At 44.6% G+C, this 19,306-nt stretch overlaps 1 protein-coding gene across 3 annotated transcripts in view; it reads left to right on the forward strand.

Moving 5' to 3' along the window:
• Positions 1 to 519: 519 nt before the first annotated feature.
• The window catches only part of TTC34 (tetratricopeptide repeat domain 34), an 85,369-nt gene continuing 66,582 nt past the window's right edge, over positions 520 to 19,306 (forward strand). The window contains exons 1-3 of one of the 3 annotated variants that reach the window (XM_074306487.1): positions 13,858 to 14,012; positions 14,872 to 15,121; positions 18,105 to 18,935. In XM_074306487.1, coding sequence (XP_074162588.1) covers positions 18,155 to 18,935 — 781 coding nt within the window. In that variant the 5' untranslated portion in view covers positions 13,858 to 14,012; positions 14,872 to 15,121; positions 18,105 to 18,154. Of the gene's footprint in view, positions 1,023 to 13,842; positions 14,013 to 14,871; positions 15,122 to 18,104; positions 18,936 to 19,306 lie in introns of those variants that run through there. The other 2 variants (XM_074306488.1, XM_074306486.1) reach the window with 2 other exon arrangements.

The following is a 19,306-nucleotide window of genomic DNA, read 5'->3' on the forward strand; positions in this document are numbered from 1 at the left end:
TCAATTGAGGGAATCGGACTATGTCCCTCGGAGGTCCATTCTAGCCCTTAATCTATGATCTTCCAATCTCCTGAACTTCCAGATATCCTTCCACCACCCACAAAGGCAGCAGATGAGCTCCTCTCCAAAGGCATATAATTATTCCAACAGAGTCAGCAAAGCAGCCCCAGGGGATTCCAATCTTGTTTTCCCTCCTGAGAAAGAAGGCAATTTTCCTATTGGGGAAATGATGATGATTTTCCTCTCTGCCCTGCTCCTCCTTCAAAACAGTCTAATCCCCCTTTTATGGACCATAATGCCATATAATCCCACTCAGGAATCATAAGCAAAACTCTAATGTAATTGAGATGAAAAAGCCAACTAGGGGAGGGAGGCGATGGGCAGGTGGGGAGGAGAATGGGAGGTAGGGAGGCAGAAGTTCTCCCAGTTTCCTCCTTTTATACCTTAGCCATCTATTATTGAACATGTGTAGAGAAAGGGAATCCTGATGCTTACTGAGAAGAGAAGGCTAGTGAACAGGTGGGTGAGCAAAGGAACAGGAGGATGGGTAGGTGTCTGGGAACACTGCTGTTCCAGCAGGTCAGGCTTCCAAGGAGAGCAGCCATGGAGAGGGAGGCAGCCTGAAAATCCATTCTGAATTAAAATCTCTATGAAAAGGAAAAAAGGAAGAAAGAAAGAATGACCGAGAGAAAATACAGTCTTAAGGGCCTAGGCGTCCTTCCAAGGAGGAAAAACCCCTTCTCCCTTTCCATCCCAATTATCTTCCTGATCATCGAACTCACTATGAGAGGAGCTGGTGACTAGGGCTGAAATTTCATCTTCCAGCTTCCTGGCAGATGTAATCAAGGAAGTGGGATGTTCAGCAGACCTCAGACCCTCTGAGTGCTGCTCTTTGTCTCCCAGCAGTCTGTGGCCCAGAAATAAGGACAGCAATTGACCTTTTGGAGTAGCAGCTTGGAGATACTGCCTGGAACCTTACCTGCAGATAGTCGTTATAATTATGGTGGACCCTCAGAGCCCAGGTAACTCAGCTTCCTATTATTCCATTATTCCACAAACAGGGTGAGAGGAAAAAGAGAGGAAGATTGTTAGTGGTTTCCAACCCAGTTGGGAATTTCTTACAAATCCCTCCCCAGCTCAGAGTGAACTCAATCCTAGGAAATTTCTTACAAATTTTATTCCGATCTAAGATATTCCCCTAGGAACCCCAGAATATGTTGGGTGTCTAGGTCTGTACAGAAAACATAAAAACAACTTTAGCTTCCATGCAAACACTGAGACTAGTCATATATAAGAGAGAAAAAAAAAAATCTTTATTTCACCCAGAAAACACACACACACACACACACACACACACACACACATACACACACTACCTAAGACTCGAACCCAAGGCTTTAAAAAAATCAAAATCAATCTTTCTTCCCTGTTTGGTAAACCTAGCTACTTATAAAGGCCTCTAGATTTCTACCATGACAGTCTCAGGTGTGCCTAGAAAACTGCCTTGATCTTTCAGGCCCATGGAAAGATCCGTGTGAATCAGGGTCACCTTTGGTTTGAGCAAGTTTCATGATTCTTTGTGTTTTCTCATGAAATTTAGAAACATGTAATTCTCAATTATTAATGCTGTGAGAGGTATGTGCGATGGGGAATACATAAATAAGTGTTTTAATTAGGTCTAGGAATGGGCTATATGATTTTTTTTTATTGATGTGCTGTTTTTATACAGGTTAATATCAAACTGAACCTGAGGTCCCTGAGCATACTCATTGGTTGATGATATAGGCAGGAGAGAGAGAGGAAAATATCAGGAGGGGAAGGCAGAAAGGAGGGAGAAGGAAAGATTGAGGGGGAAAGGAAGAAAGGAAGGGAGGAAGGGGGAGGAAGAAATGAGGGAAGGAAAGAAGGAAGGGAGGGAGGGAAGGAAGGAGAGAAGGAAGAAAGAAAGAGGAAAGAAGGAAGAAAGGAAGGAAGAGAGAGGAAAGAAGGAAGAAAGGAAGGAAGAGAGAGGAAAGAAGGAAGGAAGGAAGAAAGAAAGAAAGGAAGAGAGAGAAAAGAAAGAAGGAAGGAAGAAAGAAAGGAAGGGAGAGAGGCAAGAAAGAAGGAAGGAAGAAAGAAAGGAAGGGAGAGAGGCAAGAAAGAAGGAAGGGAGAGAGGAAGGGAGGGAGGGAGGAAGGAAGGGAGAGAGGAAGGGAGGGAGGGAGGGAGAAAGGGAGGGAAGGAGAAAGGAGGGGAGGAAGGGAGAAAGGGAAAGAGGGAAGGGGGAAAAGGGAGGGAAGGAGGAAGGAAGGAGAGAAGGAAGGAAGGGAGGGAGGGAAAGAGGAAGGGAGAGAGACAAAGGAGCAAGAGAGCATGCATGGAATGGAAAGAGCACTAGACTGAGTCAAAGGCTATGGCCAGATATGAATCTAGCTGTTGCCACTTTGGACCTTTGAGCTTTAGAGAATATTAGAGCATGTGAGAAGCACTTCCTGCCTCTCAGAAAAGGACCTTACAGGTAAAGCTGCTAACCAAGAAGCCTGTCCTCTGATGTATGGTGAGCCTGAATGCTTGCATGGGAGCTGAGGTTCCTGTTACTTTTCTATTAAGTCTTAGGGGGGAAAAAACACTACATTCTGATATATTCCAGGGAAGACATAAGGGGGACAGAGGATATGATCAAGTTATACAAAAGCCTCACTCCCCTTTCTACAGTGATTTAAGGATAATAAATCACCTTCCTTCTGACAGCTCTAGGAGAGAAGTAATCTAAGGGAGTATTATGATCCCTTTTTACAGATAAAGAAACTGAAAATCAGATAGGCTAATTGACTTGCTTGAGGTTAAATGGAGCTAAAAGGAATATCAGAAACCATCTAATCCAAATCCCTCATTTTACAGAGGGAGAAATAAGGCACTGAGAGGTCAATCCATTTGTCCAAGGTCCCCGAGACGATTATAAAATTAGTGCTGGAAGAAAATTCTACTTCCTTATTTAACAGAGAGGGAAACTGAGGTCCTGGGAGTTCTTTAACTCACCCAGGATAAAGCAGATGGTAGAACTCCGATTCAAACTCAAATCCTTTAACTCAAACTCATTTTCTATATCAGGCTTCCTACTTCAACTTCAGTCTTCCTGCCTTCCGCTAAGTCTAGCACTCTTTTTACTACTACAGTGCTTTTCAGGAAGAACAATAACTTTAAAGTATTTTGCCTAACTCCCCAGCAATGAGAGTGGGAAAGACTTATGGGAGGAAATAGCACCTGAGCAGCGCTTTATTTTATTTTATTGTTTTTCTGAGTAGTGTTTTAAAGAATCTAGGGATTCTAAGAGATAAAGGTGAGGAGGGAGGGCATTTCAGACATGTGGACATGCAAAGGCCTTGAGGCAGGAAATGATACGAGGCATTCAGAAAATAATAAGTCATCCATATCAGTAGGGGCGTAAATAAAATACAATTTAACCTCCTTGCAGAGACAGTTTCTGTTTTGCCTTTTTCTCTCCCATACTTGGCACAATGCCTTTCATACAGTAGGTGATTAATAAATGTTTATTGATTGATTGAATATGGAATAATGCATAAAACAGAACAATGAGAAATATTTCTGGAAAGGTCAGTTAGAACCAGAATATGAGAGACTTTAAATATCATGTTGAGAAGGTTGCTTTGTATCCTAAAGGCCGTAGGCAAGCTTCTTGAGCTCTGGATGACAAGGTCAGGATTATGTTTTAAGTTTTTGTTTGTTTTTGGTCAATTTTGTGGCACAAGCATTGGATCCCAATGAACTTCTTCAAGAGTAGCTAAGCAGCAAAGGTAAAGTACCAGGCCTAAAGTGAGGAAGTCTCAGCACCATAGGTTCAAATCTGGCCTCAGACACTTACAAGATGTGACCCTGGACAAGTCACTTAACCCTGCTTGTCTCAGTTTCCTCATCTATAAAATGATCTGGGGAAGGAAATGTCAAAACATTCTGGTGTCTCTGCCAAGAAAATTCCAAATGGGGTCACAGAGAAGCCAGCCATGACTGAACAACCCCCTGGAGGTCCTCAAACAAAGGCCGAACTGCCTCTTGGGGGGTATTGTAAAGAGGAGTTTTGTTCGGGTACCTTGGACCAGATGAATGCTGAGGTCTTTTCTGACTCAGAGATCCTCTAGTTCTGAGGGGGTTTTCCTTCCTTCTCTTCTTCCTTCCTCCTTCCCTTCCTTTTCCCTCCCTCCCTCTTTCCCTCTCTCCCTTCCTTCCCTCCTTCCTCCCTCTCTCCCTTCCTTCCCTCCTTCCTCCCTCCCTCCCTCCCTTCTTTCTCTCCTTCCTTCCTCCTTCCCTCCCTTTTCCCTCCCTCCCTCTTTCCCTCTCTCCCTTCCTTCCTTCTTTCCTCTCTCTTCCTTCCTTCTTTACTTCCTCCCTCCCTCCCTTCCTCTCTCCCTTCCTTCCTTCTTTCCTCTCTCCCTTCCTTTCTTTCTTTCTTCCTTCCTTCCTTCTTTCCTCTCTCTTCCTTCCTTCTCTCTTTCCTTCCCTCCCTCCCTTCTTTCCTTCCTTCTTCTTTCCTTCCCTCATTTCTTCCTCCCCCCTCCCTCCCTTCCTTTCTTCCTTTCCCCCTCACTCTTTCCTTCTCCCTCCTTTCTGCCTTCCCCTCCTGATATGTTCCTCCCTCTCTCCTGCCTATATCATCAACCAATGAGTTTGTTTCAGAGCAAGACTTGAGCATCTGTCATGAGCTTTGAGTTCCAATAGCTGTGGCTCTGAAGGTTCACAGCTCAAGACTTCCCTCTAGTGGGTGGAGGGAGAAGTATAAGGTGCTGTGTCCTCTCCTCATGGGCTATTAAAGTACTGTCCTTGACTGCTGGCTGACCAGTCTGTCCTGTCAATCCCTCATATACCAGATCACCCTCAGCCTCTCAGACTGGTCCACCCCCTCAATGAGAAATTAGGTTGTTGTTGTTTTTTTTTTTTACGTCAATCAACAAACATTTTTAATGTAAGGAGTTCTTAATTTTTTTTTTTTAATATCACAAACCTTTTTGGCATTCTGGGAAGCCAAAGGACCCATTCTCGGAATAATATTCATAAAATATAACATAGATTTCAAAGAAAACTAATTAGATTGGAATATGGTTATCAAAATCATTTTTAAATTCAAAAATTAACATGATTATTAACTCTTATATTAAGTATTTGTTAAGGGCCAAACATAGTGCTAAAGGAAATAGAAACTAGAATAGCAAGCAAATAAAAAAGCAAGTCAGGAACTCCAAGAAGTATGTACTAATGGAGGAGAAAATATGAAAATAACGCTGTACATCCCAGATATATGCTGTGTGGGTGGGAGGTAACCTGAGAGAGGAGGCACTAATAGTGAAGGGGGGAGATCTGTGGCAGAAAGTAGAATTTGAGCCTCGTCTTGAAGGAAGCCAGGAAGTGGAGGTGAGAAGGGAGAGCATCCCAGACTTGGGGGACAGCCAGGAAAAATACCTGGAGTCAGAAAGGGGAGTACTGAGTGTGAGGAATATTCCCAAGGCCAGCCAAGCCCAGAATGCTCCGCCACAGGTTGGACACAAATAATCCTTAGGAGCATTTGGGGCGCTTCTTGAACTTTGAGCATCTTGCGTCTCCTCTGGACTAATTCAATTTTGCTTTGCTTATATTGCAATAAGGGCCATGTTGGATGGTCCTTTGCCAGCCACCGAAGAGAAAAGGATGGCCAACAGGATCAAAGATTGCCTATCAATTCTAAAGTACTTAAGAGAGACCTTGAGAGGGTCCTTGTATCACTTTTTCTGACTACCATGTGACTGTCTGCCCTGTATGAATTCTCATCTTTTTGACAAGGGTACATTTGGCATCGAGCAGTGTGGCTATCCAATGGAGTTGTGCTCTCTGCAGCAGAGCCTGAATGCTTGGCAAGTTAGGTTGAGAATGGATCTCAGTGTTGGGTAGCTTATCCTGCCAGGTGATCTTCAATATCTTCCTAGGACCATTCAAATGGAAGTCATTTGGTTTCTTGGCATGGCACTGGTACGTGGATGGTTAAGCTCATAGAGGAGAGTAAAATGTAAGAAGATAGAAGGGGCATGTTGGGAAGGGCTTCAGAAGCCAAACATATGAGTCTTTATTTACTCCGAAAATAATAGAAAGTCACTGAAACTCATTAGAAAAATGAGTTTGGTACCTGAGTGGAAGATGAATGGGAGAGGGGCAGAGGTGGGGCAGGGGGATCTATTAGGAGGTTATTGGGACAAGGGTCTGCACCAAGAATCAAGAGAATGAGATGTATATGGGATGAAAGGTTGTGAAAGCAGAGTCAACAAAACTTGGTGACTGAATATGTGGGAAGAAAGTGAGTGAGGAATCAAAGATATTGCTGAGGTTGAGTAAACTTGGATGAGTGGGAAGGTGATATTGTACTCAAAAGTAATATTAGTTTGGAAGAAAGGAGGACTTTAGGGAAAGATAGTTCTGTTTTGGAAATGATGAACTTGAGCTGTCTAAAGGATCTTCTAGTTTGGGATGTGCAATAGGAAGTTGAAAATGCAAGATGAGAGGTTACCACTGGCCAAATTAGATGTATGAGTGATCTACATAATAATGATAACTGATCATGAAGAAAAATAGCATAAAGAGAGAAATAAAGAGGTCTTAAATACAGGATTGGGGGACATATGTGAGGGTGTGACCTGGAGGAAGAGCTAACAAAAGAAATAAAAAAGAAATAGTCAGAAAAATAGAATCAAAAGAGAGAGAATGGAATGCCCAAGAGAAGAGGACGGCCAACAGGATCAAAGTCTGCTAATGGATAGAAAAGGATGAGGATGGAGAGAAAAACCATGGGAATTGGCGATTAGGAGATCATTTGGTACCTTTGGAGCTGTTCAACTGATTGATGAGGCTAGAAAGCAGACTTCAGAAAAGTCTGTGGAAGAGGAAGAGCAGAGGCACTTATTGTACTTGGCATTCTGAAAGGATTTAGTCAAAAAGAGGAAGAGAGAAATAGGACAAAAGCTAGCTATGGTGATTAAATCATTGTGCTGGAGATAGCAGACAAGAGAGGAGAAAACCAGAAACTCTTACATCCTTCCTCATACATTTGCACTTGTGGAGATTGAATCTTGTTCAATTGGGTCCGTTTCTGATGTCTTTCCACAGCCGGGGGTGAGTCTGGGCTCTCAGTGGCTTTGCCAGTAGAGGATGAGCTCTGACAGGTCAAGTAAAGGTGGAAGATTTTGAGAGCGGACCAGTGACAGCTGGATCTGGGGTCCTCAGCAGAAGGATTTCAGAAGCCATCTAATTCAACTTTTTTCCATTTGCATATGAAGAAACTAAACCTAGAGAGGGGAAGTTACGCCATAGAATCATAACTAGAGATAGAAAAAACCAAAGGTCTAATCTAGTTCAACCCTCTCATTTGACATATGAGGAAACTACGACTCCAAAGTATGGGCACCTTGGTCAAGGTCATGTAGACAATAGGTAGCAGAAGGAAGATTTAAACCCAAGTCCTTTGATTCCAGAATCAGTTCTCTGTCCACTATGGAGGTCACAAGAGTGTATGCATTTGGCCAGGAAAAGACCCATAAAATGAATATGTAGTATTCAGTCCTTGCTGCCTCACTACTGTAATCCTAGATTTTAATGAGTCAATTTTGAAATGCCCTTCTTGGTTTATATTGACCATCTATTGTGGTTAGGGGTCAAAAGACCTGGGTTCAAATATTGCCTCCAATGATTACTACCTTGATCAAGGCACCTTCACAGGTCTTATTCTTCACCTATAGAATGAAGGGCTCAGAAAAAAAATGGCCTCTTAGGACCTTCCAACAATGATCGAATCCAATTTCATTTTATAGATGAGGAAACCGAGGCAGACAATGGTTAAGTGACTTGTCAGTTACACCGTCAATAAATCTCTGAGGTTGGATTTGAACTCTAGCTCCAGTACTCTAGTCCAACCTGTTAATGCGAAGTAAGTTTAAAAGTGGGTCCTCTGATTCTCAATGCTGTTCTTTCCAGTCCTTTCACCTGATATGACGAAAGTTTCAAAGGACTACGGGAGGGTTACACGTTCTCCAAAAGCATCATATTTCTGTGTCCTCCGGGCTTCTGTGACAGGGCTGCTTGGCAGACTCATGGTGAGAGCGGGGTAATGAGTCTGTGTCACAGGCTCTGGATCCACTGAGACTGCCAGGCTCATTTGGCGGGCACCCGCGGGCCCTCCTGGCACGGCGGCCCCAGAGGCCAGGCGCGCGATGTTTGATCAGCCTGGCTCTGCCTAATGTGATTTCTAATGTGGAATGGCTCCACTCTGAGCTGAACCCCCCCTTTCTGACAATATCTCCTATGCTCGGTGGTGACAGCCCCTCTCAATTATAGCCTGGTGGCTAATTAGGATAATTAAAATGAAAGTAATCAAAGCAAAGTAATGGGAAATCTCTTAATAAACTGTCAGAAACTTCATCAATCGTACTCGGGTACAGAGGGGAAGGGCAGAGGGAGAAAGACAACTCTATTTGTGGCAACAGAGCTGAGAAAAAGGGTCAGGCTATAATCCAAGAGTCTTTGGGCCAGAGAGAAGTCTGTGCTTCATGCGGCTGGAATTCAAGTTCCTGGTGCCAAGGTCATCCATAGAGCCGGAAAGAGAAAGAGGAAAAGAATAAGCATTTATTAAACACCCACTGTATGTGGAAATTGTGCTAAGCATGTTACAATTATTATTTCATTTGATTTTCACAATAACCCTGGGAAGTAGCTGTTTTTATGTTCCCCATTTATGTTGAAGAACCCGAGATAGACAGAGGTAAGATGACTTACTCAGGGGTTCATCAGTCAATCTATCATATTTATTAAGCACCTGCTATGTGTCAGGTACCACACTTAGTTCTAGAGGTCTGTGCTGTTATTCAGTCATTTCAGTTGGCACAACACTCATGTCCCCATTTGGTGTTTTCTTAGCAGGGATATAGTGTGGTTTGCCATTTCCTTCTCCAGCTCTTTTTACAGATAAGAAAACTGAGACAAACAGGATTAAGTGACTTGCCCAGGGTCACACAGCCAGTGGTTTGCATTTTCTTCCCCAGCTCATTTTACAGATGAGGAAACTGAGACAAACAAAATTAAGTGTCTTGCCCAGGGTCACTGGTTGAATTCAGAAAGATAAGTCTTCCTGAGCACTCCTGCCTTGGGAGAAGGAAGAGTGTAGATTATTTCTTAGGAGTAGCCCCATCCAAGTATTAAGGCAAGGTGGGATTATCAGGAAAAGAAATCAAAAATCACATTTCCAGAGAATAATGTCAAGAGACACCTCATATGAGATAGTTTGTGCAACTGCCTGTAGAGCTCCAATAAGGGCGTATTTTGAATTTGATGCTCACCCAGATCATAAGATTGAGTACACAGAAAGACCTGAAAGTGATAGAATAAAGAGAAGTCCTAGGTTCAGATCTAGTAGTGTATTGGGCATGGGTAGTGGGGTTCAGATTGTCAGGGCAATTGAAAGGGCTAAAATAGGGATGAGAATGAATATTAAAATGGAGGAGGTTAAGGGACGTAAAGGTTCTTTAGAATGTGAAGCTCTTTAAGGAGTGTGGATTTTAGCTTAGGGTAATAGGGAGCCCCTGAAACTTCTGGAGAATGACATGTTCACACAAGAACTGATTAGGAAAAATATTCTGGCAGCTGTATGAAGGATGGATTAAAGAGACAGGAAGCATGAAGACTAATTAAGATACTGTTGTATGGTCTAGGCAGGAGGGGATAAGGACTCAGAAGGAATGGAGGGGGGACAGTGAGATGGATCGAAACAAGGATTTGAACTGCTTGAAACTTGGTTTTGCACTTACCACGTGACCTTCATAGTCTTTTCCCCTCACTCCACATCTATTTTTTTTCATTAGTAAAATAAAAGAGCTGACCTTGGTAACCTCCAAAGTTCCTTTTATCCACAAATTAATGAAACTGGGATATCTGTGAAGCTGATGGTCAGAGTGATGACTAGGAATCTCAGTTCTTTTATTATGCAAATTATGAAAAACAATCTTACCTATAAACAGAGGGACTAACCCAACTTCTTTCCCTTTTCTTCTGAAGACCAACAGCTCATCAACACGACTTTCTTACCATTTCTTGGGATCTGCCTTCTCTTAGGGGTTAATGGAGTACTGACTCATAGGGATAGAGTTCCCCATGCTTGATAAATCTGAAAATACACCATCAAATGATTCCACTAGGCTCTCATCCACAAGTCCCTAAAATAAGAGTATAAGATGGGGCAACCACTCATCTATGACTCAGCTTACTCTTCATCTCCAAGCTTTGCCCCACTGCCCTGAACACCTCTGAGATGATCTGAATACTTAGTTTCCATGATTATTCCCTCCACAGAAAGATACAGACCTTCCAAGGTTTAATTAATTTTCTTCACAAGTGAGCATCCTTTTTATAATTAGCTTCCCTGACTTTAGTTGGGCTGGTTCTGGTACAAGTGCATGCCCAGAAAACTTTCCAGCTTCGTGGGAATTGACAGTTTTCTAGCATAGTCTTTCGAAGTCAAGATTATAGGATGGGACTGGGCAACATGGTAGATGGAAGAAGCTTTGAAGAATCATCAAACAGGAAAAAATTAGCTTCAAATACTGCCTCTAATATTGTAATAAAATAATAATAATGACAGCAAGAAAAAATTAATACCCCATAAAAAAGGTTTTAAATAACCCTAAGAACAAAAATAATGCAAATATGAGCAAAGAACCCATCCCACAATCCAACATCTGGGAAGGAGAATGCAGACTTGGACCATCCAGTTCCATCCTGTTCATTTTGTAGATGAAGAAGCTGAGACCTAAAAGAATAAATCTGTTACACCTGTCCAGTGTCACACAAATTTTTAAAAGCAGTTTAACCAAAAGAGCAATCACTTAGTGTTTTTTGTGAAACCAAAATTCTATTTGGTTGCGAATCCACTATTCAACACAACTGATGGGAAATTTGGACATCAGTTTGACAGAAATTAGATATAGACCAGTATCTAACAGGATATACCAGGAGAAACATGATTTAGATATGAAAGGTAACATCATAGACAAATTAGAAAAGCAAGAGGGAAATTCACTTTTTAGAATATAAGGCTGGAATTCATGACCAAATAAGGGATAGAGAGAAGGTAAAATGAATAATTTTTTTTATGACACAAAAAGCCAGTCTTTTTTGCACAAACAAAATCAATGCAGCTCAAATTAGAAGAGAAAATAAATGGTGGTGGTGCGAATCCTTGGAGTAATCTTCTCTAATAAAGGTCTCCATTCTAAGACTTAGAGGGAAGGAATTAAAATTTTTAAGAATAAGAACCATTCTTGGCATAATGGATAGGGCTCAAAGTCAGGAAGACTCATCTTCCTGAGTTCAAATTTGACTTCAGATATTTACTAATTAAGTCACTCTGGCAAGTCACTTAATCCTGTCTGCCTCAGTTCCTCCATCTGTAAAATAAGCTGGAAAAGAAAATGATGAAGCATTCTAGTATCTTTGCCAAAAAATAGAGGAAGAGAAAACCCAAATTGGACCACAAAGAGTTAGATATAATTGAAATTATTGAACAACCATCACCACCACCAATTGATAAATAATGAAAGGATATAAACAGTTTTTAGAGGAAGAAATGGATACCACAATTTCTCATAAAAATGCTCTCAATTACTTATGACTAGAGAAATGAACTTTTAAAAACATGAGGTTCTATCCACATCCATAGATGAGCAGCATTGGGGAAAAAAGACAAATGATAAATCCTGGAGGAGCTGTAGGAAAACAAATGTATTAATGCATTATTGGTGAAATTACTAACTGGTCCAGCCATTCTGGAAAGGAAGTTGGAACTATCCTCCCAAACTTATTAAAGTGATTCTATCTCTTACCTAGGGATACCACTACCAAGCCTATGCCTCCAAACAGATTAAAAGAGGGAAAGGATTCATGTGCACAAAAATATTCAGAGCAACTTTTTTTGTGGCAAATTAACAGAGGACAGAATTAGGAGCAATAGGCAGAGATTTTAAAAAACCTGGAAGACATATGCACTGATGCATATTGAAGTCAGCAGAACCAAAAGCACTTCTTGGGAAGTAGCAAGCTTCCTCCTTATCCCTGGAGGCTGGAGACAGAGAAACAGAGAGAGGTTTTTTTTTTTTTAACATAATTCAGGAATTTATTTTGTTTGACAATGTAACAGGGATTTGTTTTTTCAATGGGATGGCAAGGATTGGTATGGAAGGAAAAGAAGGTAGATTTTTCTTTATTAAAAAATTAATTTTAAGAGTTTAGTTTTACAAGCAAAAAGAAAAAATAAAATCAATTGAATGGGAAAAAACCTAGGAGGTTTAGTGCACTACAAACTCAAGCTAAGTAAAATATGGCAGTCAAAGAAGGCAAGAGGATTGTCCATGACACTAAGAGGTATAGCCTAAAGAATTGTAGAGATATGGATCTAGTCTCTTCTGCCCTTTCTGAGCAATCATGTCTGTAGGATTGTGTTGGGTTCCAACCATTGCAGTTAGGAACAACTGGAGAGATGAGGAGGAGAGGGAAGGATGGTGAGGATCCTTGACTCCATGTCATTTAAGAATTGTTTAAAGAGAAAAGAGAAAAGAAAATTGAGGGTGTGTATGTGTGTGTGTGTGTGTGTGTGTGTGTGTGTGTGTGTGTGTGTGAGAGAGAGAGAGAGAGAGAGAGAGAGAGAGAGAGAGAGAGAGAGAGACAGAGAGAGAGAGAGAGAGACAGAGACACAGAGACAGACACAGAGAGACAGAGACAGAGAGAGAAAGAGAAACAGAGACAGACAGAGAGAGACAGAGAGACACAGAGAGAGAGACAGAGAGAGAGAGACAGAGAGAGACAGAGAGAGACAGAGAGAGAGAAACAGAGAGAGACAGAGACAGAGACAGACAGAGGCAGAGAGAGACAGAGAGACAGAGAGACAGAGAGACAGAAACAGAGACAGAGAGAGGCAGACAGAGTCAGAGAGACAGAGACAGACAGAGACAGAGACAGATAGAGACAGAGAGAGAGACAGACAGAGGCAGAGAGACAGAGAGAGGCAAACAGAGGCAGAGACAGAGACAGAGAGTGTTGGGGGAATTATAGCTATTTTCCTGTGGGTTAAGGGTTGTACAATATGGAGAATTGCCCCATGTGTTCTCGGCTCCTAAGGCCGCACTAGCAGCAGCACGTGGAGGTCCCCAGGACAAATCCAGGCTTGACAGAAGACAACCCACTAATCACTGAAGTTGTCCTAAGGGGGAGGGGCTGCCTCCCCCGGGAGCAGGACCCCTTCTCTGCAGGCTTAGTGGAAGCCAGCGGCCATCGCCCAGGGATGACGAAGAAATTCGGATCCAGGTGAAGTTTTGGGAGGTCATGCATAGATTTAACATTCGAAAGGGCCTTTGGTCTTTATCACAAGTCCCAGCTCTGTTTTGACCGATGAGCAGAGAAATCTACAAGCTGTGACTTGGCCAGTCCTCAGGGACAGCGGCCGGGTCCCATTCAGTGAAGTCCTGTTCCCAGTCAGAGACGTTTCCCTCCCGGGGCGCTCTCTTGTGGGTGCAAGCCCCCGCAGACAGGAGCCTTCCCGGTGCTGGAGCCGCTTGGGTAGCCCCTCAGTCCCCTGCAGCGTCCTCGTCAGCTTTCTTGGGCCGGTCCCTGGGGTTGGAAGGGGCTGCGGAGGCTCGGGAGCCCGGCTCTAGACGCCGTGGGTGGGGGCGCTCCGGGCGGAGGGAGGATGCCTCCGGGGATGGGCCCGGCTCGCAGCCAATAAGGGCTGGGCTAAGCCGGGGAGCGATTCCCCGGGCTCTGTTGATGATCTCCCGGGAAACATCTCACGTGGAGGGACGGATCCCGGGCGGGCAGGCTGGCAGCGCGGGGGCGCCGCCCTCCTCCCGCCCCTCCGCCTCCCAGGCGCACAGACTGCGACCTACAGCTTGGCGCGGGACCCACGGAACCCCCTCCCCCCCGCCCCGCCCCGGACCTGAACGCTTAGGCAGGAAGCACAGGTATTGCCTCGTAGGTTGCACCGGGGCTCACGGAACAGGGGTGCACCGGCCTGAGGTCTAGTATGGCTGGTTGAGGTGCTCTGTGCCTAGAAAGGCTTAGTTGGATTGGGGTACACCGAGCCAGGAGGGCTGGGGTACCCTGGGCTGAGTTGAGATGTTCTGTGCTTGGTAAAACTGAGCCGGATTGGGGTACACTGAGCCAGGAGGGCTGGGGTTCGCTGGGTGTTGTAGTATGGCTGCTTGACATGTTTTGTGCCTAGAAAGGCTGAGCCGGATTGGGGTTCTCTGAGCCCGGCTGGGTTGGGGTACACTGAGCTGAGTTGTAGTATGGCTGGTTGAGATGTTTTGTGCCTAGAAAGGCTGAGCCGGATTGGGGTTCGCTGAGCCCGGCTGGGTTGGGGTAAGCTGGGACCGGCTGGGTTGGGGTACGCTGGGTGTTGTTTTATGGCTGGTTGAGATGTTCCGTGCTTGGTAAAACTGAGCCGGATTGGGGTACACTGAGCCAGGCTGGGTTGGGGTACACTTGACTGGGCTGGGTTGGGATACACTAAGCTGCAGCACACTGAACTAGGCTGGGTTACACTGGGGGAGGCTAAGCTGAGCTGGGCTAGTTACTCTGAGCTGGGCTGGGCTGGAGTGCTCTGAGCTGGCCTGGGGCAAGAGGTGACAGCAAGAAGGGAGCCCCAGAGAAGTCTGGCCTGGAAAAGCAAGCCTATTTCAGTGCCTTTACACTCTGTAGAGACCCCCAAACTCTCTGAATCCTCCTGAAATCCCAGATTCCATCCCCCCTCAAAGAGAGACCATTCTGCAGCTAGCCCTTCTTCCTAAGTGAGCTGACTCAGCCTTCTCTACCATGCAGACCCAGGCATCTCCTACCTGGCCCTGTTCCCTGGGAGCCCTGCAGCTGCCTGAATTGTGACAGAGGGGATTCTAATTCAGCTAAGGGCTGGACAAGATTATCTTCTACCCCTGGCACCCATCACAGGTTCCATCCATCCCCATTCCACCACCTTTCCAGGCCCAGCCCCAAGAGACCAGGACACAAGCCAATCAGCAGAGGGGCTCAAGCCCATCAACCACTCCAAAGCTAATGGAAAGCCTTTCCTAAAGTAAATGTTTATTGTCCAATCTGCTCATGGGGGCCGGGGGGGGGGGGTGTCACAGTTTCCATGGACCTGCCTTGGGCAGGGCTCATTTGAAGGGTGTGGATACCAGGTCAGTGGTATCTGGCTAGTACTTTTCCTATCAGACTTGGAAACTGGACAGAACCTCTTAGAATCTCTTTTAAAATAAGACAACAACAACTAGGAACTGTGAGTAACAATTGTTTAATGGCTCATTTTGATCACTTCAGATTCATTTAAGGCTAATTGTGTGCTGTGTGCAAAGGAATAGAAAAGTGGTGTGGATAGAGAATTATTTTACAATTTATGCTTTTTAATTTTTAATTAAGTTAAAGCAAGGCAAGTTAAGAAGTAGTAATTATTAAATTTATTATGTGGCAGGCACTGAGCAGAGCACCAAGGCTACAAATACAAGCAAAAAAGACTGTTTGCCCACAAGGAGCTCATGGCCTGATGAGGAAGATGATACTTAAAGGAATCTAGAAAGGGGGGAAGAGTACCTTGGAGGGAGGAGGAAATGAGGAGGAAACCAGACAGAGCAATGTCAGTCTGGTTCCCAAGAATGATAAGACAAGGTTCAACATAAGCTGAGTCAGGGAGGACCCTAAATTAGTGTCTAAGTTTCCTGTGGGGAGAGTGGATCAATGGCAAAAATGAATTGATATATTAAAGACCGGTCAGGTAGCTCAACCTCCTTATTTTACAACTCACACTCTCATAGGTAGAAAGTGCCAAAGTCAAAATCTGAGCCTTATTAGCTGTGTATTCTTGGAATGGTCATCCAAATCTCTCGACCTGTCTTTTTTATGGTTCTGAAATTTTTATTTGAACGTATTCTCTTTTTTATTTAAAAAAATCTTTATTTGCTTTATTCTGAATTTAAGAAACAAAACAAGCATTTCTATAACATAAGAGAATAGAAAAAATATGATTGTACACGAAGCTGCAGATCTATTATGGACAACTTACTATTACTTTTAAACATGAAATAAAGTTATTGTGTAACTTTTTTTTTCTTCTTCCTTTGAGGAAGGAGCTTGACCTGATAGCCTTCCAAGTCTTTTCCAGCACTGACTCTCTAATTCTATGAGAAGGGCAATGTGGTGTAATAGATAGTGAAACAGTTTCACAACCAGGAAGCTCTGGGCCCTCTGACATAATTACAAACCATAGACATATGATTTAATCTCTAAGACTTCTCTGACTGAAATCATAAAATAATTATTTATATTCAATCACCTTTCCTTACTAGAAAGTAAACTCTTTGAGAACAGATACTGTCTTTTTTGTAGTTATGTCCTCAACACATAGCACATTGCCTGGCACATAATAAGCATTTAGTAACTGAATTTTTTGTTTATTATTTCATTCCTTAACAAAGAGAAGATATCAGTGAAATCCACAGGTCTCTTCCTAGACCCCTGCCACCTGGCGCTACCTTAATCCTAAAAATGACTCCATTGCAAAAAGAAAAAAAAAAAAAATCTCCTTCCTCTTTACCCAGAGGGTTTTCTTGAATTTCCCTCTCCACTTCCGCTTATTCTATGTCCCTTTAAACTCAGACTCTTTCAATTTGTACTTAGGTGGGGTAGTCAACTAAAGAATTGAAAGGTAGTAGGAAAATAAAAAAAAAAAAAAAACCTAGAATAGGGTTCAAATTCTGCTTTTGATACTAGGTATATGAGAGCAGCACAGGGGCATATGCTGGTGGAGTGGAGGTGTTGAGGCTGGTGAATCTCTTGAGCTCAGAATTTCAGAGGGGGAGAAAAAGGAAGGGAATAAACATCTGCATAATAATACTATGATGTTCCAGGTACTGGGTTAAGTGTTTTACCAATATTATCTCATTTGATACTCACAATAATCCTAGAGAAGGAGGGGAAGGGAAGCAAAGATAGGAAGGGAGGGGAATGGGAGGGAGGGAAAAGGAGAGGGAGGGAAAAGGGGAGGGCAGAGGAAAGATAGACAGGTAAGGGGATGGGAAGGGAGGGAAGAAAAGGGGAGAAAAAAAGGGAGGAGAAATAAGGGGAAAGGGAGGGGAAGAGAGGGGAGAAGAAAAGGGAAGAGAAGGGGAGGAGAGAGAAGAGGACAGGAAAGCTACTTACTGTGTGATATCAAATAACTTATTTAGCTCCTCTGTGTCAGTGTCCTCATCTCTAAGATGGGGATCATGGACCTCACATCACCAGACCATCCTATGTATTAAATGAGGGATTCATCTATTAAATGAGGGATTTGATCCTTAGGACCTTGGATTTTAGTCTCAGCCTATTACATTACATCTGCTGCATTCACATCCATGATGGTCTGTTATTTCTTTTGTTTCACAAACCTGTTCTGAAAAGTCAGTCAATGATGTGACCATTGTGGACGAAATTCCCAGCTTCCCCCCACCCTTAGCAGACAACGTTCCAGCTCTCTTCTGTAAAATGACAGAACGGGAGAGTAGGATTATAACATTATCAATTTAGAGTTTCTGGGGCTAAAAAGTCCAGTGTCACAGCTGAGATGAGGATGAGCTTCTTTGAACTAGGCTGGAGCTCAGAGGAGAGCCACCAGGCCTGTCCTCATCAGATGGATAATCTCAGGAGCCACTGCTTCTGATCTGTCCCAGAATAAGAATTCTGTTGTGTGACCTTGGGTCTTTGGTTCTTTGGGCTTCAGTTTCCCCATCTTTAAAAAATTAGGATGTTAGATTCTGTGGCCTCTAAGGTCCCCAGACAAGGTCACCTGACTTATTCCTGAACACTTGTAATTGGCACTTCTAGCTGTGCCCTCTGGGGCCTAACAACAGGCTTATTGCCTTCATAAATCCAGGGTCTCTATGCATTGAGAGGGCTTTAGAGGAGAGTGTTAGTTGGGGAACATTGGCAGGGGGTATTATGGGAGGTCTGGACTGAGGGTCACAGCCCAGCTGGAGGCCCAGTGTCCCTTTCCAGGACTGACCACTCTATTGTCTGTTCTACAGGGGCTCACCTAGGGTAAGGAGCACATGTGACCAGAGGAAGTCCACAAGGGATGTCGGCTCAGGAGCTCATTGTCCGACTGTGCCAGGAGGGAGACCGGCACCTGTCCCTGGATGAGCTCTCCCTGGCCACTGCCTTCTACCTGGCCGCGTTCAGCTGCCACCCGTCCTCAGTGGTGCAGAGGGCACAGCAGTCACTGAGCCAGGAACAGACGGGGCGGGTGGTCTCCGTGCTGGAGGCCTGGTGCCGGGGAGAATCCCAGATCCCCTCTATCCACTGGGACGGAATGGCTGTGGTCTCCCTCACCGTGGCCCTGGCTGCCACCTTCCTTGGCGCCCTCCAACCCAACAACCTGGCCGCCTCCCTCTACAGACTGACCGCCCTGACGGGGCAGGGTCGCCACGAGGAGGTGGCCAGAAGATGTGAGGTGCTTCTGGACGGCCACGCCGCAGGATCCCTGGAGCTGCGGCTCGTGCGTGCTCTGGCCTGGATCCTGTCCGGGACCAAAGAGGGCGCTGGCGTGACCGAGTACCTCCAGGCTTTTGTCACACATGCCCAACAAACTCTGGACTTCATCCTCTCGCACCAGCAGGACCACCTGCCCCTGCTCATCAGCGCCTGCCAGGATCACCTCCTGGAGCCCAGCCAGGCCGAGGCAGCTGGAGGCCGGTGGGGCAGCGACTGCCAGCGCTTCCTGGTGGCCCTGGCACCCAGCGAGACCCGGGCAGCCTCCGCCCAGGCCCTGTCCCTGCTTAGGACGGGCAGACTGGAGGAGTGCATGACCACGTGCAGCCGGGCCCTTGAATCAGCCTCCACAGGGGACAAACTCCAAGGTACTAGCTGAGTTTTTAAGTTACTAGCCATGAAAATAAAAGAAAAACCTTAACTTTAGTCCCTTAAAGGGGTAGCTTAGTGGCCATATACCAGCCAGCGAAGGTTTTCTGCAGAAGGTGGAGTTGGAGCTGAGTCTGGAAGGAAGCTAGCGGAGACAGGAGATGGAGTTAAGGAGGCAGAATCCTCCACATGTGGAGGACCACCAGTACAAAGGCATGGAGGTGGGAGATTGAGTGTCAGATCCAAGGGGAGTCAGTCAAGCATTTATTAAACCCCAGTTATAAAGTTTTAATCCATCCTTAGACACTGACTAGCTGGGTGACCCTGGGCTAGTCCGTTCCCTGTCTGCCTCAGTTTCTCCAATTGTAAA

The sequence above is a fragment of the Sminthopsis crassicaudata genome, chromosome 3, assembly GCF_048593235.1.
Source record: "Sminthopsis crassicaudata isolate SCR6 chromosome 3, ASM4859323v1, whole genome shotgun sequence".
NCBI classification, from domain to species: Eukaryota; Metazoa; Chordata; class Mammalia; order Dasyuromorphia; family Dasyuridae; genus Sminthopsis; species Sminthopsis crassicaudata.